Genomic DNA, 24,206 nt, shown 5'->3' with positions numbered 1-24,206 from the left:
CTCTTTACTTATTCCCATCAGAATCCTTCTAATTCTGACTGTTCAGATTGACCAGTCCTGGTTCAATAAATATTAAAATCTGCCTTTTTAGGACAGAGTAGCACTCCAATGTAAAACTGATGTTTCGCACACGGAAGATCTGAATCAAATGATTTGGATCCTTAAAAGGAGACGGAATTTCCATCATTACAGCCCGTTATCGTGATGCTTTCATGTTACATTCGGTCCGGAATGGAAACAAACCATTAAAGAAGATTCATTTTGACGCTTTTCAGTGAAGAGTAGCTAAATTTACGCAAGTCAGCATTATGAGGTTCTTTATAGCACTTCAGTCAGCAAATGTATTCCAATTTGTTGCATTTCTTCTTGATTTTACTTTTTCCTGGCACTGGGATTGGAGACGGGAAAAGCTACATTGTAGCGTAGTACATAGTTTATCACTTAACTTAGAGGTTTTTGTATATGTTCCCAGATAAATAAACAGATAAAAATGTAAAAAACAAACCACATTTTTTGTACTTGATTTCAAGAAGCAGAAATTCCGAGCACCCGCTGAACGCAACGCCATTCTTACCGGGTCCCGACTCTTCAGAAAGTCCTACATTATCTCCTTACCGGAAAACGTACAACACCTAAAAAGGTAAAGCTCCTTTTACTACTGTCATGTTTAGGGGTTGTTATGTGTAAACATTTTAAAATGTTTTGTATCTGACATAAAATCAGTTCAGCCGACAGAAAAGGGAAAAGAAAACTCATTTATCCGCACCGGCAGATCATTTGTCTGAGGTACTGAGCGGAGAAATCCGTGTTTTGCACCCGGAAGTCACGGAAAAAATGGACCAGGTTGGGAAATGAAACCGCGCCTTAAAATTAATATTTACCTTTGATAATAAAAGAGCAAAAATATGAATTTGTTTCTTGTGTTGGCTAGCTGTGGGTGCTAATCCTGTATTTCCGCATTAGTGACAGTCCGCCCTGGTTAGTTCAGGTGCTCGTTAACGTTGATCTCAGCTCTGCAGTTAGTTGAGGGTAGCGCTGATCTGGGCGTTTCATGTCTCATATCCACACCTATAAACATCTAATCAAATTTATTCATATGTTTTTTTCCACTAATCTATTTTCTTTTTGTGTGTTTCCCCCCCCCCCTTCAGCAACAATGAATGTGTCTCATGAAATAAGTTTGCTTGTGGAGGAAATTCAGCGACTTGGCTGCAAAAGTGAGTGCAGACTGGGATTCCTGGCAGGAGGTTGATGTCTTGCGTCTGGAAGTTGTTTGCTATATCAAACAATAGGTTAAATAATATAACACTCAACTCCTAGACTTAGCAAACATAATGAGATAAGATTGTTTGATCGACTTACTGACCCAGTTAGTCAGTTATTTGCCTTAAGCTGTAAAGCATGTGGTGTTTTCGCATTTTGTCATATTAAAATCACAAATGTCATTGTATTTCATTACGGTTTTGAGTGAGAGATTAACACAAAAACCTGAATTTGTAAAGCGGAAGAAGTGTATCAAGCATTTGTATTCATCCCCCATTTTTAGAGTTAAAAACAAAATCAACACTTAACCGTTTTTTGGTCATAAGTTAATACTTTAAATGAGCCGTTTCAAAAACCTCCCGATTGTTTAGTCACATTGGAAGATTACTGCGCGTTACCTAGCAACCCCGGCTAATTCCAGCCTGTTACCTAGCAACCAAGGCAGAACTCCAGCACCTAATTTTACCCTGCAGTGGTGAACGATATGGAATTAAAGTTTTATCACAGTATTTTGTTAAAAACAAAAGTCATAATCATAATTACTTCTTTTTTACGTAACTGTATTGCTGTGACTGCAAACGCCATTGATATTTAATCATAGTTTCATTGAACAAACAATGGAGAAAAATAGTAAAAAAAAAATAATCACAGCAATACGGACAGTTTTGTGGGGTTTTAAACATCATTAATTGGAGTTTATAGTGACGACAATAAATCAAAATCCTTATAAGAAATTTATCACAATGAAAGATAAACAATATGATAACTCCTACTATTACTTTTAGCAAAATAGTTTCTGTAAACACCAATTCTCATGTCCTGACAAAGATTTCTAATTTAATTCATGTCTTGACTTTGATTAGGCCATTTTAGGACATGAATATGCTTTAATACAGGCCATTGTTTTGCATGTCTGGTTTTATATTAGGCTTTTTTTCTGCCTCATTCTAAAGTCTTTTACCTCCAACACATTTTTACCCTTTATTCTTTATTCAGCTTCATTCAACTTCCCACAACATGCCGCTGCCACCGCCATGTCTTGCCATGTTTATGGTGTGTTCAGGACAATATGTAGTCTTGGTTTTCCACTAAACAGGAAGTTTTGATTGTAAGCCAAAAAGTTCCAATTCTCTGATTGCTGCTTTCCATTTTGTGATGATCTATTGCATAAAATCCCATTGAAATACATATATGTTTGTGTTTATAACAAGAGACAGGATGAAAAAAGCTTAAAACACATTTGTTATTCACTGTATTTTTCAATATTCCATCACGTTTACCTGTAAAATCTTTTGTACCAACTTTCTTCCAGACGACAAAGGTCAGACCAGTGTGAAGTTTGGCGTCTTATTTAGCGACGACCGCTGCGCCAACATCTTCGAGGCGTTGGTGGGGACGCTGAAGGCGGCCAAGAAGCAGAAGATCATCGACTTCCAGGGCGAGCTGCTCCTGCAGGGCGTTCATGACAACGTGGACGTCGTCCTGCTGAAGGAATGAAGCCAAATTTTGAATTTAACGACCCTTTAATGAGCCGAGGGTCTGATTGAAACCTCTGAGAGCGCTGCGTCCCTGCGGCACATCTGTCCAAGTTTTTCTCTTTCTTTTTCGTTTGCAGGTCCGTTAAACTAAAATTCAATCCCATTTTGCTGGCATTTCTGTATTATTTCACTTCAGTGTGCCAAATTGTTTAAACTCTACAGCAGCTCTGGAGTGTTTTCGGTTCTTCGGACAAATATTTCTATATTTTGTTTGTTGCACATTTTATCCCTTCAGCTATAAAGTTTCCAAAATCTCAAAAGATGCATGTTTCAATTTGGAAAATTAACTTTCTGCTTCAGACTTCTACACTGTCTTGTTACGATCTGATCCTGCTGAGTACAGAAACATCTTTTACTATAATTCAGGAATACATACTACAGATTTAACATTAAAAATGCACAAACCAAGAATGTAATATATCTTTATTTTTTAGGTTATGTCCTCTTTCGTTGCCTTTTTTTGGATAAAGTTTGTAAATCCCAACCAGATGCCTTTCTTGAGCATTTCCATGCTTAGAAAACCTGTTTGTTTATAGTTCTGACTTCTTGTTCTCTAAAGGCAGCTGTTTTCCCATCAGATCTGAAAAATCCTGTGCATCATCTGTTGTATAAATCCCAGCGTTGCTTCAACCAAACGGCGGTTCTGCTTACTGTTTACATGCGCCGCTTCTACTACCTCCTGTGGACTTTCAAACACGGCGTTCAAAGCACAGCGACTTTTTATACAAACTTTGACCACAAGGAAAGTTAAAAGTGCATTTCAGTACTGCTCTTCTGACTCATTACAACAAAAAAACGTTTTTTTAATATGTCACGAATGAATTTTCTCCCAAAAAAAAAATAACTTTTTAGAAAAACAGCCTCTTTTTTTTGCAGGAACTTGTAATGAACGAATGGAGAATGTATTTCTTGTGCAGCCTTAAGTGGTGGAAAATGTACTTATAATGATTCTCAGGACCAAAAATGTGCTTGATAACTGTCCCATGGCTTTATTTAGTGTTATAAATTGAGATTTATGATATTAATCTTGTGCTGTTGGTCCAATGAAACATTTGGATCAGGTGTGACTACTTTCTGAAATCCTTGCTCAAGAAATTTTTTGGAAATAAATCCTTAAATAAAATTTGATTTCATCTTATTCCTTATTTTTTTATTTGTCTAAAACAGTTGCACAAAAGTTTGTAAAGGTAATGGAGAAGGATTATGAAAGATGCCTGATCTGTAAGTTTTACACGACCCGTTTCTCTGCTGTTCTATCGACTTCACCACTTTTTTGCGTTCTGGTTTTGGTTCAGTTTGATGTTTACTAGTTGACAAAAACAACTAAAAAAAAAAAAATTCCAGAAAAGCGGAGACATTATCAGAGTGAACGAAACCGAAAAGTCTTAAAAGTTGTGGGAATGATGCTGCTGCTTGTGTCTGCTTGAATGCGACGTTACTGTATGTTTGGCTCCATCATTACTACCAACAGAACTGAAGTTGGTTCTGCTGTGGAACAAAATAAAAGTCTTTACACTTGAAGACTTGAGTTGTGATTCTTTTTCTTGAATCTGAATTAATTTAGAAATGGCTACATGTGTTAAAAGTGTTGCTTTCAAATGAAAATAAATACTACTGGTAAAAAAAATAGTGGATTTTGTTTTCATAAATTGCTTCTGGCCCCTTAAATCCTCTGGTATGGATCAGAGGAGATTTTGGTCATTTAAGGGATTAGAAATACTTGCACCATGTTGCATTAGAGTCATTAAAGTAAAAGATTGTTTTGTTCTTGGTGCAACTTGGAAGGTTTATACATTAATCTGTTGCAAAAACGGTACAAAACAAAAAAAATTTCTTCTACCCTGCATGATTTTAAATTGTAAATGGAATATAAAAAATAAGAAAATAAATGCATGACTTATGGATAAATACAGTATATGTGTACATATTCTCAGAATTCTTTTTTTTTTTTCAGTGGCCCTAATCCTCTTCCGTAGAAAACATCAATTTTGACCCTCGATGCAAAACGTTTGGACACAACTGCTACATCCATCTATACTCTGTTATTCTTTTCCAAATTGCTGTCTCCTTTGTAGTTCCGTGCTTTCCGAGCGGACTTGAACGCGGCACGTCGTTGACGGCCAGCGGTGGGGGGCGGGGCGGGGCGGGACCAGCGGACGTCAGGGGGTGGAAGAAAACAGCAGAGCAGGAATCAAAACAAGACACGGACACGCCTTCACTCTTAAAGGTTATAGCAGCTTATTTCTTCTACCTGCTGCAAGCAGCAAAACCCGCGGCTGGAGGAAACCTCCGCCGCCAAGCGAGGCGCAAAACAGAAAGCGCAAACGCTCCGTCGAAGTCCGCAAATGGAGTCCACAGAAATGCCAGACGGCACGGACGGGAGGCGCTGATAGAGGTTGAAATCCCAGCCGCCGTCGTTGCGAATCGCGTAAAATGCCCAACCAGAAGAGCAGCAAGGGGAAGAAGAGCAAACGCACGAACAGCAGCGGGGACGAGCAAGAAAATGGAGGCTGCACGGCAGCAGCGGGAGGCGCGGCCGCGGCGGTGGCTGCTGCAGCTACCGCGGCGCCCCGGACGGAGCGCTCCAGCGGTAAGAGATGTTGGAGAAGTTTGGAGATGTTGCTTTCCTTCCAGGAGAAACTCTGGCTTATCTGCACCCTTTAAGCACTCATGCGCTGCGACCCTGCCGACGTTTTCACCCACCCGATTAGAAATGCATGAACTAAATTGATTGATTATAGGCAAACAGAGGCGCTACTGCTCGAGGCCTTGCATGAACTGTTTGATTTTATAAATCAGCTAGTCGTTGTTCCTCAAACTCTGCGGGTGACACTGATTTTAAGGCCATCGCGGCTTGTTTGACTCCAACAGAACAAGCTTAAATCACATTCAAGTGCGCATATTGGACAGGAAAGCGGCCAGTTGGACTCATAACGCATGTAAAACTTTAAAATGCTCTCCTGCGGGCCTCAGCTGTGGTTCCTGGCTCACACCTTGTCCGCACTCAGGTTAAGCTTGTGGCCTTCTTCCTCGACAGTAACGCTGACACCTCACCGCTTGCGTGCGCACCCAAACTCCACTGACAGCAGCTGGAGGAGTCATCCCGCTGCAAGCCGCACAATTATGGCTGAGGACGAGCTGTCCGTCAGAGGGCTGCAGCAGGACAGAGTCCGTCAAAGCAAAACCGCAAATCAGCGCATAAACGGCGGAATTAAAAGGGATAAAATGCAACTTTGCGTCATTTGTGCCGTCACATTTTCAGCCAAGGGGCCAATAGATAAACAGATGCAGCAACACAACTTGTTGTTGATATTTCTGAAACTTTTTCCTCATTTTGTCATGTCGCAACCACAAACTTCAACATATTGTTCTTTCATTGAGATTTTATGTGACTGAACTAAAACAATATGGAGACTTGTTTTTTGTTGCTTTACATTATGTTATAAAGTTATTCCCTCATCAGAAACATAACTAAAGTGTTGCCTTGAGTCTTTCATGCATGTTTAGTAGTCCTTTAATCTCCATGACGACCATTCAGCTGTGAAAAACGCCTGGTTGGACCTAGCTCCGCCTTCGAGGACACAGCTCCTCCTCTGAGCTTTCTCATAACAAACCAGCTCCTTCAGACTAGCCAGCAGCAATGAGCAAACACCTGGTGGAACTGCTAAGTTCGTTATAAAACGTTCTTAAAGGGTTAATAGAGGAGCCATGTTGTGATGACTTCCTGGAGGCGGAGTTTCAGAAAGAGCAGGAGTTTTTAAAGAGACAGAGGCCCAATTTCAAGGTGCTAAATTACAAAGTAAAATTTATTTTCCGTCATATTTGACTTACAGAAGGTAACATAGTTACTTGATTTGCTATAAAATGACACTATGTTTCTAGAAAACGTATATTTCTCACCCAAAACAAAACCCTGAAAATGAATGAAGCTGTCATTATTAAAGTCTGAACGGGTTTTTAATAGTTTAGTATTATTCTATCTAAAATACAGTCAGTGGACAATCAAGTCTTGGTATGTTTGCATTTTCAGATGGACTGATGAGCGTTCAGTGAGATTATATTACATTATTGCCAAATTCAGCTTTAAACTTCTCCGCAGCTAAATACTATTTGTTCACTAATATTCTCCAATCTTTACAGAACATCTGGATTCATAACTTATCCACCGTTTAACTCTGTTTACTTATTGAGCGACGTGAAATCAGTTGGTTTCGTTGGGTTTCATGTCACACGTTTCAGACTTTTTAAAGAAGTTGGTTTGTTGCCTGAACGCTCAATTAAACGTCCTAAAGTTCGTGTTTGTAACGTGGCAAAATAGGAGGAAAAACATGTTCACAATAATGACATTTATGACCCACAGATGCGGAAATTGGCGTTTGGCTTCACATGGTGGTTAAAAACACTCACAATACATAATAAAAAGGATCACAACAAAATCACAAACCAACAACAGACACAACCTGACAACAACTCTGAGTAATGCTACTGAATTTGGGATAAATTAGTTCTTATAAATTTGCTTCACTTCCAGAGGGAAGCTTAACTAACTCCTCAAATATGGCGACAATTTGTTGGACTTTTTGTATAAATCTCCCAGCATCCTTTGCTCCATGTTGATGATCTCATGTGCCACACTGATGATTCAGACTATTTGTGTCCATATCACGTGCACATGTTAAAAGTTTAAATACTTTAAATGAGATACTTCTATACAGTCGAAAATACTTTCACTTATATTTAATTTTCTGATTAAATACAGAACTTTAAAAAAATGTAATCTACATTAAGACTGTTTAAATTCATCAACCACTTCCATTGTGCATAAATATTTAAGTCAGGGGTGACCAAAGTGCGGTCCGAGGGCCGTTTGTGGCCAATTGACTGATTTTTGTGGCCCCAAACTGCAGCTCAAGAGTGAAACAACATAGCTAATCCAGATTACTTTTTATTTTTAAACACTTTTTTTTACCACGGAAAATGTTGATTATAACAGAATGTACGTGTCTTTTTATAACAAAGTTTCTATCTGGAGACTTTTACTGAAAAGCCAACTTTGCTTCACCAAAATCAGCTTTTATTTAACTTTTTTAATTTGGCTAAATGTAGCAAGTGCCTCTGAAAGAAAGTGACTCGAATCCTGTTCTTATAATTGGGAATAAATTTGTTCAACTCAGCATGAAACAATTTGTAAACTAGAAGCCTTTCTTTTAAAGTAATTCTGCAAACGTGCGAAATCCTTTCAAATTTTTTATCTGCGATAAACAATATTCCTTAGCAACAAAGAAAAAAAAGAAATTGGACTACTTTATTTGCTTTTTTAACCTTTAAAGTTTTCTTTTCCCATATGACAAAAAGTTTGGACACCCCTGACTTATAGATACTTTACGAAAAGGAGTTAGTTGCTCCTGTATTCAAGTTTGCTTTTTTATTTTTAAACATTATAATTAAACATTTAGATTGAGCAAACACAATCTGAATGTGTTTGCTCATTTTCTTGTTATTTTCAAGTATAAAAAAACAACTGCGGCGAACAGAAAAACATTCACAAATACACAAAAACCATAGAAAATGTCTCTTGATTTAAAACCTTTCCACAGTCATGCATGAATGCCCTTGGGCAAGATACTAATCCTCATAAATGATTAATACATAGATAAATATAACTATAAAACATTTATTATTCATCTGAAACTCCCAAAACGATGTCTGAGTTTTGAATGAGATCAAATTAAAGATTTCTTCCTTAAGAAAAAAGAACAACACTGGTGTGTAACACAGACAGAGAGCTGACAGCGCACCGGAAAAGGAAGAAGGAAACCCAACGCGCACACACACACACACACACACACACACCCCTCTCATGTTATCAACTCGATGAAGCCGTCTGCCAATGTTTGTTGGCCTTGTTTTTAAAAAAGCTGCTGACAGTCCTGAATGGCCTAATTCAATTCTAGAAATAGATGCTATTAGTGACATTTTCACCATTTTCTGTTTTATTTTAATTCAGCTTATGGTGAAAAATCTGCTTCAAAGATTCAGGCTAAAATGGCACCCAATATGATCCATTATTGGAACAATAACAACAATGTTCATCAGAAGAATAGTCAATTAATTTTGATTAATCGTTTCAGCCCTCATCAAAATTATGTTTTTTCTGAAAATTTCAGATTTAAGCTCAAGATGTGGGCTTTAAATCGTTTTCCAACTGGTTGCCTTTCTTGAGTCTTAACGATTAATCTATGACTAAATTATTTGTCGATTATTTCAGTAATCGATTTATCTTGATTAATCGTTTCAGTCCTACTAACAGTTGGATGTTTCTTCTGAAAAGTTCCCAGTTGTGTAGGCTCAGCATGTGGGATTTAAGTATTTTACCAACTGGTTGCCCTTCTTGAGTCTTAACAATTAATCGGCGACTAAATTAGTTGTCGATTATTTCAATAATTGATTTATCTCGACTAATCGTTTGAGCCCTAATCAAAATTGGACTTTTTTTTCTGAAAATTTCAGCTCTAGAGTCATGTGGGCTCAGGATGTTTTACCAGCTGGTTGCTCTTCTTTCTGTCCACTCAGAGGTCCAGTGCGCCTCCCCTCTGGGCTGCAGTCTGGGCCGCTCCATCGACCTGGAGAAGGACGACCACCAGCGGGTCCTCTGCAACAACGAGCTCTGCCCGTACGGCAACTGGATGCACCTGCAGTGCTTCTATGAGTGGGAGAGCTCCATCCTGGTCCAGTTCAACTGCATCGGCCGCGCCCGCTCCTGGAACGAGAAGCAGTGCCGGCAGAACATGTGGACCAAGAAGGGCTACGACCTGGCCTTCAGGTTCTGCTCCTGCCGCTGCGGACAGGGCCACCTGAAGAAGGACACCGACTGGTACCAGGTGAAACGCATGCAGGACGAGCGCAAGAAGAAGCCGTCGGAGCGGAGCGCCGGCAGGACTGGGGCGAGCGGGGGTGCCGTGGGGCCTGGAGACGGTCCGTTTGAAGAGCCTAAGAAGAGCAAGCCAGCAGCAGGGGCAGCAGGTGGGAAGTTATCCCAAAGGGCCTCCAGCCAGGAGTTACCTCGTAGACAATCAGTGGACCGCCAGAACTCCATAGAAAGAGGGGCACATGCGGTGGGAGGACTGTCTCCGCTGGGTCCCCCTCAGAAATCCCCATGCGACTCCCCAGGACTGTCCCCTCCCAGCGGGTTTAACTTCTCCCCAACGTCTGTTCTCGGGTCCGGAGGTACCGGGCTGCGAGGTTCCCGCCAGCTGGGCGAGTTCTTCAAGTCGGCCGTCCACATGGACCCCCAGAGGAAACACCTGCTGGCTGGCAGCGCTCTGAGTCGTCCCGTCGGTTCGGCTGGCGGTCCTCACCTGGACCCCGGGTCCGTCTTCCCGCTGCAGCTGTCCTTCGCCCTCCCGCTCCACCCGCGGCTGACCGGCGGCGGCGGGGACGGGACCCACCCTCACCCGGTGCAGTTCCTGAGGAGGCTGGACCTCTCGGAGCTCCTCACCCACGTCCCCCGCCACAAACTCAACACGTACCACGTCCGCATGGAAGACGACGCCCAGGCCGGCCAGGGGGAGGAGCTGCGCAGGTAAAAGTCAAAGGGGTTAAAGAAATGTATTTAGAAAACGACAAAACTCATCCGTACACGACAGCATTGTACGACCATTGTAGGTAGAAAATTAAATTTACTTCTTTTCTGTACACAGCATAGCTGTACTACACATTGAAGATAGCGTAGTACGCCGTTCTACGCACAAAAAAAGAAGTATATTTCTGCCATAAATCTCAGAAATTTTCTACAAAAAAAAAGGAAATTTCTGAGCTTTAAAAGTCAAATATTAGCAAGAAACCCTAAGAAATTTTTATATTAACCTCAGAAATGTTGGAGAAAAAAACATGGAAATTTCTGAGTTTCAAAAGTCGAACAAATTTAGAAAATTCTTTTTTTTTTTCTTGAAAATTTCTAAAATTAATCTCCAAGTTTCCTAATTTTTCCTAGAATTTTTCTTCACTTTTCAAACACAGGAATCTTTTACGTTTCTAGAAAATTTGAGATTAATCTCGAAATTGAGTTTTTTGTAGCAAATTTTCAACTTTTCAAACTAAGACATTTCCTAGTTTATTTTCTAGGAACTTTCTGAGATTAATTGGAGTTTATTGACATTAACAAATCAAAATTCTTATAAGAAATTCATCAAGATAAATGATAAACGATACGATAAATACCCAACCTTACACTCTATGCACTGTACAATGGCTGCTGGAAAAGATAACACATGTTCGGTTGTTGATTTACCATCCATAAATCACTTGTTACATTCTTTTTGGTTGTGCAAGAGGCTCTACTGATGCTTTTCAAAAATTTACATTTGTAGAATTGCGTATCTGTTTGCAGCCATTTCCAAGTGCGAGTGTAAACGCTAAGTTAGGGTGCGTGGCCAGCAGCAGCTTATTTGAATTTAAATGACGGAGGCCCTAAAACATCTCATTCTGAAAGAAGCTCAAAATGGGTAGAACCAGACCAAAATCTCATTATCTACGAATGATTTTCTGCAAGGAAAATGTAATGAAAATGTTTTGTATCACCCATAGATCTATCCTAACAAATTTAAGGATGCACAATAGGTCACCTTTAAAGAAACTGAGTACGTGATGACTCTTTTGTGTGTAGAAACACTGCAGCACAATTAAATTGCTGCTGTAATTCACTCTACTCTTCAACATAGAAAGAGCAGAGCTCGTACTCCTGGGCTTGTACTTCTGTGTATGTTTGATTAGTTGTTGACAGGTTTTTAGACACTTATAATGAAATTACTTCTAACAGGCTGCTCCCTTACAATAGCAAAAAGAAAGGTTGCAAAAGTACAACGTGGAGACGTAGAGTCAGCCAGGCTCAAAGCAAAGGAACTTAAGGTGTTAAACAAAAACAAAATGCCATTTTCTTTGGTTTTTGGTGTAAATGTTTTCAGCTTCTTTCCTGTTTCCTCTACACATTCCTCCTTTTATCAATACCAGCTTTTGGGTCAGGAGAAAATGTCCACATGGTTATTGTGTGCACTGTGTATGTATCTAAGCTTCAGCAGCAACACAAATTTATTGAATGAGTTTATATCAGAATAACTGTGAGGCTCCCACCCTGATGTTTGTTCTTTTTGCCCTTTGACATTTCCGTCCTGCAGGTTTATCCTGTCTGCTCTCAGTGCGAGCCAGAGGAACGTGGTCAACTGCGCTCTGTGCCACCGCTCGCTGCCCGTGTTCGAGCAGTTCCCCCTGGTGGACGGGACGCTGTTCCTCAGTCCGTCACGCCATGACGAGATCGAGTACGACGTCCCCTGCCACCTTCAAGGTCAGGTTTGAGAGTATCAAATCTGTACAGTTACAAAGTCTGATTTTTGCCACTTCCTGGTCACTTTTACTTGATGAAACTCCAATAAAACGTTTTGATCTTGCTGGTTAGGTTTGCAAGTTATCATTATTGAGTTAATCTAAAGCTGATCAATCTTATCTATCAACTTACGATTAATTGGTAAGCATCTATTTCTTAAAAACTTGAGTTTGCTGTTTTATCAGAGGTTACATTTTTCATAATATGCTGAATATAAAATAAAAAACGTAAAATTTTAACATTATTTGTGTCAGCTGCATGACTGGACAAAACGGAAAACAGAGTTTTCTCCCATTATTAACCTTATTCATATTTATAAAATATAATAAAACAGGAACTTCTTGATTGCTGAACAGAAAAAAAAAGATAAAAAGAATAAAATAGAGATGTTCATACAGAAATACCATCTTTGCTCTTGAAGAAAAATCAGCCTTACTTATTTGGATCATATTTTTTTCCTGTCATCACATCTTCGCTTTCGTAGCAAATCAATAATTTTTTAATCAGAAGTTAAGGTTACAACTTGAGAAAGGAGTTTGTTGAGTGTTTATATTTCAAAACAGAACCGCATAAAGTGTATTTTGTGTCCCACATCAGACACTTTTTGGACCGTTGCTCTTTCCTGTTCTAGAATATCCGCCATCTTTAATCTTTTAATCTTGTATCAACTGGCTCCATCTGCGGCGCCCTCTGCTGGATGGCAGCCAAACTAACACTAAAATAAGGTCTAAGCCAGTGTTTCTCAAACTTTCAATCCATTTAACAAACACGCACAAACCAACTAATTTGTCATATATACAACCTGAAATTAAAATATTAGTCTCTTAACTCACTTATTGTCATGAACCGGTCTACTCTGAACATTTTGAGTTTTGTGAAAAGTGTGTTTTCTAAGTTTTCCAATAAGGTCCAACACATTTGAAATCAAAAAAGAAGTTGTTCTTTACCAAGTGTTGCGTGCATTAGTCACATTTAGGCCTATTTAGAAGCATAATTAAAGAAAAATAGACTTGAGTTGCTTTGGCAGAAACACAAATCCTCATCTGCACCATTAAATACAATAAATATAAACTCATGTATTTATCTATTGTATTTATTTAATTTAATCATTTAAAATAGACTTACCTGTTGAGGTGCAAGCAGAGCATCATGAGGAAGCAAAGTCATAAAAAAAAAACAAAGAACAGTTCTCACCAACTGTGACAGTTGAGCCGTTCAAAAGAACTGAATCGTTCGTGAACATCAAAACTCGCAGCAGCTTTCACTTAGCTTCCTCCGATCTTATAAGCAGTCTTCTTTCCACCGGTGTCTGAAGTTTTTCTTTGGAGTGACCCACTAAGCCACTTTTACTTTGCTAATCTTAACCACAATCCTTCGCTAAGCTAGCTGTAGCGTCGTACTTTGAGCTGACGTCACGGCAAATAAACGGTCGTTTACATGCAGTACCTTGCTGGCCACCAGGGGGCGGCCGCGGGTCATAGTTTGAAAAGGGCTGGTCTAAGCGGACGATTTTGGTTATTCGATTGGAACTAATTTGAGTATAATACACTATCAGTCTACAATTAATCACAAGTCAATTGATACCGGCCTTCCTTGGAGAAACTTGAAGCTGTACTCATCAGAAAAATCTCACTCTGCGCTTCATGTTTCTCCATTTAGATAGAAGTTGCTTCTTCGTTGTCCTGCTTGGCCCAAAAAGGAAACTGCACTGATGGCAACAGTTCTCATGGGAAAACGTCCTTTAAAAGTCTCAGTGGAGAGTTTCCATTTGAATTTAAAAACTGTTTTCACACTTTTCGGATAGAAATCCAACTGAAGAGCTTTTAAAAAACATGTTTTCAGATCCACTTTCACTTGCAGGTCAGACTCAGAATAAGAACATGCATCATAAAATGACTGTCTAAAAAAGAAAACACTGACCCATCAGTCAGTGTTGTGCGTAGAGATGTAAGATTTTCTGCCGACTTCTGCACAGTCCCAACATGAATGTGAATCAGCGCAGCTGCAGCGTGGAGCGTCTTTGATGTGCTGACCCACAAGCTTTGATATTCTTGTCTTTGATATGCAGAAGCATGGAAGGGTTGTTTATTCGAGGGTTTTTTCACCCTTCTGTCTGCAGAACCAAAGGAGAAGTTAAAAATACCTCACACGGATTTAACATGGTCTAATTTAACTAAAACACTCTGTGGTTGTATGAATAATATCACTATTTTTTTAAATTTCAAGCAAGAAATATTTAAATTTCTTAAAGGGAAAGGCGAAGAAAACCAAGAAATACATCACCAGGATTTACTCACCTCTTTGTAGATTTATTTCTTTTAAACATTTAGAGTTGGGTAGAGGTGGATAGAAAACCCAAACATTGTACTCAAGTAAAAGTAGCACTACTTTGTATTTTTACTGAAATAAAAGTAGAAAGTAGCAGTCCAATAAATTACTCAAGGAAAAGTAAAAAAGTATTTGGTAAAAAGTCTACACTGATCAAATGATCAATCATATAATATTTAAAAATTACATCATGAGACAGACTAAATTATAAAGTTAAGTGGAAATTTTGGTATTTTAAGCACGAAAATGACAATAATTCATATAAGTAACAAAAATAACAAAATCAGACAAAAAAAAAAGTTTCCAAATCAGTTTCTGTCAATAAGAAACGTATAAAACTTTAACAAAACGGCATGTGTGTGTCTGTACGTGGTGAATTTTTGGTTAAAACATTCAGTGGGTAGAAAATCCAGAAATTTTACTCAAGTAAGAGTAGAAATACTTCATAATGAAATACTCAAGTAAAAGTAAAAAGTAAAGCATAATAAAACTATTTCTAAAAGTGCATTTTAAAAAAATGTTACTGAAGTAAATATAATTGAATAAATGTAACTAGTTACCGCTCAACTTTGCAGTTGGAATATTTTAGGAAATTAAAGCTTTTGTATGGAAATATAAAAAGCGAGAACCCATTCTCTCCTGTAACTGTGTTTTCTTAGCTCTACACCTTTAATAATCATTAAAAAAAATTAAAATATGACATAAAACATGGTGGAAAAGCTACTCTAAACATCTTCTCTTATAATAACTTTTAATTACTTTACAGATAAATTTTTCTGTCTAATAATTTTTGTTGTTTGGCTTTCAACAGGTCGATTAATGCACCTCTATGCCATCTGTGTGGACTGCTTGGAGGGCGTCCACAAGATCGTCTGTATTAAGTGCAAATCACGCTGGGACGGGAGCTGGCACCAGCTGGGCACCATGTATACCTACGATATACTGGCTGCTTCACCTTGCTGCCAGGTGGGTAAACTGACCACACAGTGAATTAATATTTATGCGTCATCCACCCTGGAAATCTGATTACAAATACAGGTGGTAACACCCACCGTCATACATGATAGCAAAGTAGCAAATTTCCATGACTAGTCCTGTTGGCTTATTGTTTTAATAATAATATAAGGAAAGAAACAGCTTCAGACTATTGCACATAAAAAAACTCTTCATGAAGGAGAAAAGGGGGTAATCAAACAGTTGTTTGCAATTTGCAGTCTATGATAATTCAATCATTTTCCATTTAAACGAATACGTTGACTAGAGTTTGCATAGCGGCGCTAAAAATATTTGTATACAGTTAAGCCAGGCTAACCTAAGCAGGCTAATTGTTAGCATAAGGCTCCTTTTGTTGTTTAACAATCACCATTAATATTTTTTTATATATTGTTTCAATTGTATTTTTGTTTAATGGGACATTAAGTATTAATCAACATTTACATGCAAATACATGAGATGATAGCAAAATGGATAATTTCCATCTCTAGTCCCGTTACTTATGTTTAGTAAGAAAAAGCAGCCTCAGACTGCTACTTAAAAACTATTCATAAAGGACAAAAGAGGGTCATTAAACAGTGGTTGTTTGCAATTTGTAGTCTATAATAGTTCAATAATGTTCCCTTTCAGTTGATAAGTTGACTAGAGTTAGCATAATGGCGCTAAAAACAGAGTTATGCCAGGCTAAGCTAAACAGGCCAACTATTTAGCTAACCTACAAAAAATATGCTCCTTGTTTTGTTGTTTTAAAATCAGCATAAATATATTTTTATTTGTTGTTTCAAGTTTTTTTTAAAAATTTTAAATAAGAAATTCCATATTAATTAACATTTACCTGCAAATATACGAGATGACAGCAAAGTGGCTAATGTTCACCTCTTGTTCCGTCGCCCATATGATTAATAATAAGAAAAAGCAGTTTGCAATTTGTAATCTATAATAGTTATACCATTTTCCTTTAAGTTAACTAGAGCATAAAGACGCTAAAATTAGAGTTTGATTCACTAATGTCAAATTAGTAGGATAACCTATTTTATCGTGCTGTAATAAACTGTTGTAGTAGGCTGACAACTTGCTAGCTAATGCTAAAACGGCAAGATGAATGTGGGTAACCAAGGCAACCAGTGAGAACACCGGTTCGGGTCTCGCTGCAGTCGAGTTGCGCGCGCATCCGCTCTGTTTACAAATAAGCCACGCTAAGCTAAACAGGCTAATTGTTTAGCTAGACTGTTAGCAAACAAACGAACAAAGAAATCTGCTAGCAGTGTTAGCTCACCTGTGCGTCCATTTCCTGTTTGTCCTCAGGCTCGGCTCAACTGTAAGCACTGCGGCAAGCCGGTGGTGGACGTCCGAGTCGGGATGCAGTATTTCTCAGAGTACAGCAACGTCCAGCAGTGCCCTCACTGCGGCAACCTGGACTATCACTTCGTTAAACCCTTCTCCTCATACAAAGTACTAGAGGCTTATTGACAAACGTTTCAACACACGCTAGTTCAGATGCTTTTTGTTCTCATTTTCTAACACAATCTAGGAAAGATCTTTAATTTTCTGGGGCCTTAAAGGTGGTTTTTATGATTTTAAGTTCTCCCTTTTTAAAAAAAAAAAAAAATGACGGAAGAAAGAGTCGAAGTGTGAGAGAGAAGTGTTGATAAAGTGTGGAGCAAACACATTTATCTGAGACAAGTGAATGTATCTGTAAGCCAAATTTGCTTTTATTTTTTACCAAAATCGATCTTAAAATAAAGAGGAAGATTCACACTGATGATGCTGTCGCTCATTCTTTACATCTTCAACCTTCAGCAATCATTTCATTTATTTCCACACAGTTTGGCAAACAAAAACCAGCATCTACAAGCCAATCACATTTAGAAAAAATGGATCAGATTACTCATGACCCATGAGTAATCTGGAGCTTTTTCACCCAACTAGCCATATGTTCACACCCAAGGCTATTAGGTTACAGGAATATCTGCTCTCAAAACACAACATCATCATCATCATCATCATCAACTCTTTTACAGCTTTTATTCTGCCAGAGTGTTGAAGTTGCTGCTTCATTATCTCTCTTCTTGTCCTTGCACGTCTCTGTAATCCTCATCTCATCTTACAGCAGCGTCTTATTGCCTCTGCTTACTGAAACATGATTCAGTTCAGCCACTCTTGGGTCATTTTGAGTCTATTTCTAGTTATTTTGCATGTGTGTGTTACTGTGAGGTCATCTTGTCAGCTGGTTTGTGGGTCTGTAGCATCTCAATGTGACTTGTGTGAACGCTTTCATGTGTATTCTGCTTGAGTCCGGTATTTTCATTTTAAGACTCGCTGACCTCCCAACATGAGAACCCATCTGCCTCCGTTGATAAATATGACCTTAAACGCTCTGAAGCTGCTGTAACATTCAGGCACCATTTTGTTCGTGTGAAAGCGTCTCTCCCATCACTGCTGCACGACTTCCTCCTTTGTGTCCGTGTTGCTAACAGGAAGCGTTTTACTGGCTTCAGGCTGCGGCTCCTCAGCTCTGGTCTTTGCTTTCTGCGCCAGCTCCTTGGCGGACGGCGGCCGGAGAACGCACATGGCCACCTGACCTTCTCGTGTGACCTTTGGCTTGGAGACGAAGGCCGTCATCACGGTCATTTGCTCCACCATTTCCTCCAGAGTTTTGTCCTACAGAGAGAAAAACTTCATTAGATCTTATCAGACGTGTCCTTGCCAGAGTTGGGTAGTAACTGGTTACATTTAATCGAGTAAATTTGTTTTGAAAAAAATTACTTTTAGGAGTATTTTTACTATGCTGGACTTTTTACTTGAGTAATTTATTATAAAGTATTTCTACTATTGAGTAAAATTTCTGGATTTTCTAATGAGAAACAAACATGTTTTAACCAAACATTCACCAGACACACACCTGCAGTTTTTATTACAGTTTTATAAGTTTTATAATGAAAGAAACTGATTTGGAAAAATTTTCTTTTACCTGACTTTGTTATTTTTTTGTTACTTATATGAATTATTGTCATTTTGGTTCTTAAAAAAAAACAAAATTCTCACATAACTTCACATTTTGGTCTCTCTGATTGTGTAATTTAAAAATATTAAATGGTTGATAATTTGATCAGTTACTCAGTTCTTAAGTAGACTTTTTACCAAATACTCTTTACTCTTACTTGAGTCATTTCTTTGACATATACTTTTTACTCCGGTGTAAAAATATGTTGAAGTAGTGCTACTCTTACTTGAGTATAATTTTTGGCCGCTCTACCCACCTGTTGTTACTGATTCCTGTGTTTTTGCTTTTTTTTTGGGCCACATTTAAATGTTTTATATCAAATTTAATTTCAAAAACGTTAAGAGTGGAAGCAAAGTTAAGTCTTTAAATGGCAAATAGGGGGAAAAGCTGCCTACAGTAAGAAGACTACGTGTGGTAAATTAATTTACTTAAGTAGAACCATGAAGAAGTAAAATAATAAGAATAAAGCAACAGATCACAGTCCAACCTCTCAGTCTCACTGACAAACGCAAAATCTTACCAAATATTTTTGGTCCCGTTTCTATTGAAACTGTTAGTACACTTGAAATAAAACAAAAAACTTACAAATAACTTTTCTGCAAAATAGGAGATTTTAAAAATATATTCCTAAATATTGATTAAAAAAAGTTAAAGATAAATTGGCAGATTATTTCACTTGTAACATGGGACGAATGTGTTACAACAGAAAAGTTACTTGTAAGTTAGTTTTGTTTACTAAAATATTTGCGGTAGAAACTAGACCAAAAATACTGACAGTGCTGGAAAGCGTCACAAAACATTTTCTTAACTGGCAATTCACCTATTTACAACATCGGGCTCATTTTCAAAATGTTAATAAAATCCTTGCTTTGTTTGATATTAAATGTTTTTCTCATATAATCCATTTAAGAGAGTGAAAATTAATATTTGTGATTTAAAGGCTAAAAGGAAAATAAATTATCCTTCAGAAAAAAATCCAATAAGTAATCAAAAAACAGCAATTTGCTCATAAAAAGGCGAGTAAATTAAACCCAAACTTTGAAAATGATATAAATATTCCTTATTTGTGAGTAAAGCTCACCAGGTTATCAATGTGCTGGTTGCGTTTTCCCCGCAGCGTCAGCCTGACGTGATGTTTCTTCTCCAGCCAGCTCTCCACTTGTTTCAGCTTCGTGGACAGATCGTGGGACGCGATGCCGGCTGAGATGTTGAGCTCCTTCACCTGGACAGGACCTGCAGCGAAAACCTGAGTCAGGAAACCTTCAGTAAACTCACTCATTTTCACTCTAGTGAAACTGATCTCAACTTGCCACCATTTTTGGTGCGCAACAGGAGCGTGAAACAGACGAGGAGTTGCAACCCTGCTGATAAAAATCTGGAGTAAAAGTACATTTTATCAAATTATTTTTATGTTTTCTGCCTTTGCAGAAAATCTAAATGACAAAAACTTGGACCAGAAGTGACATTAATATGAATGTTTTATTTTTCAACAGGAACAAAATGATGCAGAAACTGCATTAATCTGTTTGCATAATAAATGTCAAAGTGGTTTTTTACTACCAGGACGACTTTGTAACAGCTGCTCTTTCTACCTTGCCGTCTTTGTATAAATCTTTGGTTCAAACACGTTTAGTGGAACCAACATATTTAGCTCTTAATTGTGGCTTGGTCTATTCAAAAACTTTTATTTTGTTTGCTTGACGTTGTGTTTTGGTTTATTTGGATGCACGTTTGGACTCACAGGGAAGCTGAAAAATAAAATCTGCCCTCATTTTATAGAAAAACTCTAAACTTTCTGGGTCAAAACTGACTTGTATTTGGATTTAATAATTGTTATCCACCTTGACTCAGAGCCAACTGTAGAAATGTGAGCCCAGAGCATGATGCTGCCTCTACCAGGGTGTTTCTTTTGGGCCTGTTCTTTTTGTATCAAACAGACGCCCACAAAGTTTTTTTTTATTATTTTAGTCATACCTAAATGTTTTCGTTAGGAGAAAAATCTTGTAATCCTCTCTAGTCCTAACATTTAGAAAATAAAGGAGATTACTTTAACTTTTAAATAAAACTTATAATTTCCAGAAATCTGTGCAGCTGTTTCAGCTTCTTAAACAGTTTGACTATTTTCCGTCTCGTTTTTCATTAATTTTATCACCGTTTTTTAAAATACGTTCCATGATTTACCGATAATGCTGTCAAAAGTTGCTGTTGCTCATCTACTGACTGACGTCTGTGAACAATTATACCATTTTTATTCTCTGAAATCTCGCTGCAGATTATGGCAATACCTGAAGATGGAAATATCAGGATAAATCCAGCAAGAAAAGCTGAGTTTTATTTCAGGTTATTCAAATTTATGGCAGCTGCAAAATCAATTTAAATGAAAATGAAATCTTGCCTCAACAAAGTGTTAGTTTAGCAATCTGCACTTCTATACAAACAGGTCGCTGCACCTTTTAATTATTTTATATTTTCATCCTTAACAGATTTTTTAGTTGTCAGATAAAACATATTGTTTAAACGGAGGGTTGTTCCTTTTGCCAGTAGGAAGTGAATAGTTGTGATCTTCTGTACATTAAAGTGATTTAAGTTTCATACCTGCTTTCGCCTTATTTTTCTCTCGAAGTCTCAGCTGCTCCTCGTGGATCTGTTTCCCGCTCATCAGCTGGTACAGCGGCAGCTCTTCGTTTTCCCTCACCAGCACCAGCTTCAGATCCTTCTCATTCATGATTCTGATCACATCGGCGCGATGCATCAACCCCAGTTTATCCCCCTCCTCGTCGATCACCTGGATCTCTTTGTGAGGGATTTTCCGCCCGACGCTGCTGATGGAGGCGTTGGCGCGAGGATCCTGCTTCTTCTTCTTCTTCGCTGCTGGAGACGGTGTTTCTTCAGGAACCTCAGTGGAGAACGCAGATCGTCTCCAGGATGTAGAGACGATGCCGTGTCTTTCACAGAGTCCGGTTGATCTCAGAGCTGGTGTCCAGTAGCCGGGCCTGCCGCCGCCCCCGCACACGGCTCTCACTGTGTGGCCCAGAAGCCACCGCACACAACCTGCAGACATTTCCTGCACAGAACAACAGCAGTTTTGTTTTTTAATTAATTAAAAAAAACAAAACAAATTAATGCTAAAGGTATAAAAATGTGGAAGAATAACAACTCCAAAACGCTGCTCACTGAAATCATTTCCATTTGGAAACAATGTCATAATATGGTTGATAAATTGTAAAAGTAATTATTGCGATAAATTATAATATTGTTGTTTTGGGACCATTTTCAAATAATATAATTTTAATGGCATAATAATGCTAATTCACCCTTTCAAATATCAGTAAACTTGAATTTTGTAAGGAACAATTCACACTGGAACTGGGAGACATTTTAAATATCCAAAGTAAAACGGAAATAAAAAAAAAAGCCACACTCAACTCCAACCATAAATAAATGGATTAGGAAATCTCTGTAATCAAAATTAGCCTTCAAAAAATATGAATCATTAGACTCATTTTAATTTACTATGTTATTAACTGCTTATTGCGACAGGTTTAGTGGTTGAGACATTTTTCCAGTTATCAGTTCTGGTTATGATGGTTAACCGAGTTGTTCTTTAACTTTTGATTCGCCAATTGACTTAAAAATATAAATAAATAAAAAACTGAATTTTATAAAATTAACATTAGCTGTCTGATTTCTAGATGCAATTGTGCACAAATAATGATTACAATGCAATTTATAGTCAACAAAATGATAAAACAGTCTGGTTATGGAGAGTTTGTTTTTAAATTGTCCTCAAACACTTAAAACTGACCTCCAGCAAAACCCTGAAAAAACAACAAACAGCGTTTCAAACTAAGCCTGTTTAAAAGCGAAAACTCTTTCTAATTTGCATAAAGTACATTTCCCTCCGTTTGTTAAATACATTTGCACATGTTTTACCTCAGTAGTGGATTATTTTACAGTCCTCTGTGAGCAGCTGCAGGGTGACTGTCTACTTCCGCCTTGCACTACTTCACGGGACCATGCGTCAGAAAAGCGCTCTGCTGCCCCCTGGCGGCCTGGACACGGAAACGGAATCCAAAATTAGCAAAACAAATGCAGGTTCTGCACGTTTCAGACGTTTTCTTGCTTCAACAGCTCAGGATTTAATAAGTGGGTCAAAAACAGACTGCTGAATAAATAATGTAACCATTTTAATCAGGTTTGTTAGAGCAGAGACACATTTAAAAGCTGCCTTAAGAGATTAATTGGGTTTGATCTGGGTTTAAAAATACCATACACATAGGTTTTGTTGCTAAAACAAAGTACAAAGCTTACTGTTTATTTATTTTTCACAGATATTTAAGAGGTCTAAAATATTTAATTCCAACTTTAACTGCAACGTGTAATTACAGAAGTTAATACAAATTTATGAAAGCCAAACTAAAAATATAAAAAGTTTTTAGTTTCCTTTTGGAAACTTGAAGGGTTTCCAAATGGACCAAATGTGAATTGATTTTTATTTATTTATCTATTGGAGGGTTTTAAAAGCAAAAATAAACATGTTATAATGGGTTAAACTCCTCATTTAAACTCCTCCTTTGCACAAATAAAAGCTCACACTTAATCATAAAAATCCATATTACAAATCAGGCCTGTAAAGGAGGCATAAACTGGAAACAATGGGAATCTGACACATCTACTTAGGAATATGCAAATATTATCTTTGCAAAAGCTTCTGGAGGAAGAAACAAGCTGGAGTTAGCTTGTTTCTGAAGTATTACCAACACAAATATGACTGCAACATCACCTTTAGTATAAAATAGTTTACCTTGAATTATCACAATAAAATACATTTTAAAAATAGCTATTTAACTTTAATGTTATTCTAATGTATTTTAAAACCAAGACTGGTTTAGGAAAAAGTTTAGTTTCTTGTCTCTTATTACAGAAAGTAGGTGGAGATTGTTAGGCTTTAGTGTGGAAGTATCATTGTTTTAATTTGTTGTTTTGAGTGCATTCATCTAAATATCACCACTTTTTGAAAGTAAACATAACTTAATTAAATAAGATGACATTAAAATAGTATTTTTCTGTCCATATTGATGTAAGCAGCTCCATTTCTGCTTCAAAATATAAAAATAAAAGCTGCAGTCTTGCTTGAAATATCAAATTAAATGAAGTTTCTCTTTTTTCCCCACAGCTCTTTAAAGACAAAGAGTTGTTTTGTGCCTCTATGTGAGATATCAATCATCTCATGTAAATTAAAATATATTAATGTGACTCAGAAGGAAAATTCATGATAATATAGTTCAGAGGTCAAGGGAACAAAACTTGTAAATAAGTAAAATAAGCAAAGAGAATGTTAGTACACATAAAACACATGCAAACCAGATTGAGAATCCATCACTGTTACCTGGAAAACAGACAGACGGCATCAGATACAAGCAAACAAATGAAACAGCAAAGTGCAAATGTAAGGGTGGATTTAAATGACCTTGTCCAGGTGAACGGCTGGAGACGTTCTTCACGAATGACGTGGAAATATATTTTAGAAAACATTTTCATCTCTCAGGCTGAACTATAAATATCTCAAGTTTCACAGAAGGGAGACGGAGGATTTTATATTCCAGTTTAACTGCTGGGAAGATGGAAAACAACAACAACTTAGGCATCAGTACATACTCTGTTACTTATATTTTATGACAATAAACAGCTTATTACAGGG

The 24,206-nt window shown here is 37.8% G+C and overlaps 3 protein-coding genes and 1 long non-coding RNA gene across 5 annotated transcripts; 2 read left to right on the top strand and 2 right to left on the bottom strand.

Annotated features, from left to right (window-relative positions):
* The first annotated feature begins 530 nt into the window (after nucleotides 1–530).
* On the top strand, nucleotides 531–4,322 carry abracl (ABRA C-terminal like). 2 transcript variants are annotated; one of them, XM_028039803.1, is made up of 3 exons: nucleotides 531–640; nucleotides 1,152–1,217; nucleotides 2,576–4,322. In XM_028039803.1, exons 2-3 carry the CDS (start codon nucleotides 1,157–1,159, stop codon nucleotides 2,758–2,760), a joined length of 246 nt encoding a protein of 81 aa, XP_027895604.1. In that variant the 5' UTR covers nucleotides 531–640; nucleotides 1,152–1,156; the 3' UTR covers nucleotides 2,761–4,322. The 2 variants fall into 2 exon arrangements, with proteins under 2 accessions (XP_027895604.1, XP_027895605.1); XM_028039804.1 differs by lacking the exon at nucleotides 531–640 and adding an exon at nucleotides 750–843.
* Nucleotides 1,811–2,615, bottom strand: LOC114158386 (uncharacterized). The gene is made up of 2 exons (XR_003598406.1): nucleotides 2,544–2,615; nucleotides 1,811–2,423 (listed from the first exon to the last, which is right to left on the bottom strand). It is a non-coding gene; the product is annotated as an uncharacterized LOC114158386 (long non-coding RNA).
* A 465-nt stretch (nucleotides 4,323–4,787) lies between the features above and the next one.
* Nucleotides 4,788–17,263, top strand: heca (hdc homolog, cell cycle regulator). The gene is made up of 5 exons (XM_028039795.1): nucleotides 4,788–5,391; nucleotides 9,375–10,383; nucleotides 11,975–12,141; nucleotides 15,320–15,474; nucleotides 16,807–17,263. Exons 1-5 carry the CDS (start codon nucleotides 5,235–5,237, stop codon nucleotides 16,969–16,971), a joined length of 1,653 nt encoding a protein of 550 aa, XP_027895596.1. The 5' UTR covers nucleotides 4,788–5,234; the 3' UTR covers nucleotides 16,972–17,263.
* Nucleotides 17,190–24,113, bottom strand: mtif3 (mitochondrial translational initiation factor 3). The gene is made up of 5 exons (XM_028039800.1): nucleotides 23,976–24,113; nucleotides 22,439–22,557; nucleotides 21,101–21,569; nucleotides 19,587–19,738; nucleotides 17,190–18,162 (listed from the first exon to the last, which is right to left on the bottom strand). The coding sequence occupies exons 3-5, from the start codon at nucleotides 21,564–21,566 to the stop codon at nucleotides 17,935–17,937; spliced, it is 846 nt and encodes a 281-aa protein (XP_027895601.1). The 5' UTR covers nucleotides 21,567–21,569; nucleotides 22,439–22,557; nucleotides 23,976–24,113; the 3' UTR covers nucleotides 17,190–17,934.
* Between the last annotated feature and the right edge of the window lie 93 nt (nucleotides 24,114–24,206).

Source organism: Xiphophorus couchianus, chromosome 15 (assembly GCF_001444195.1).
Source record: "Xiphophorus couchianus chromosome 15, X_couchianus-1.0, whole genome shotgun sequence".
Taxonomy (NCBI): Eukaryota; Metazoa; Chordata; class Actinopteri; order Cyprinodontiformes; family Poeciliidae; genus Xiphophorus; species Xiphophorus couchianus.
The sequence above is the reverse complement of the archived record's forward strand: the minus strand, read 5'-3'. Positions and strand labels throughout refer to the sequence as shown.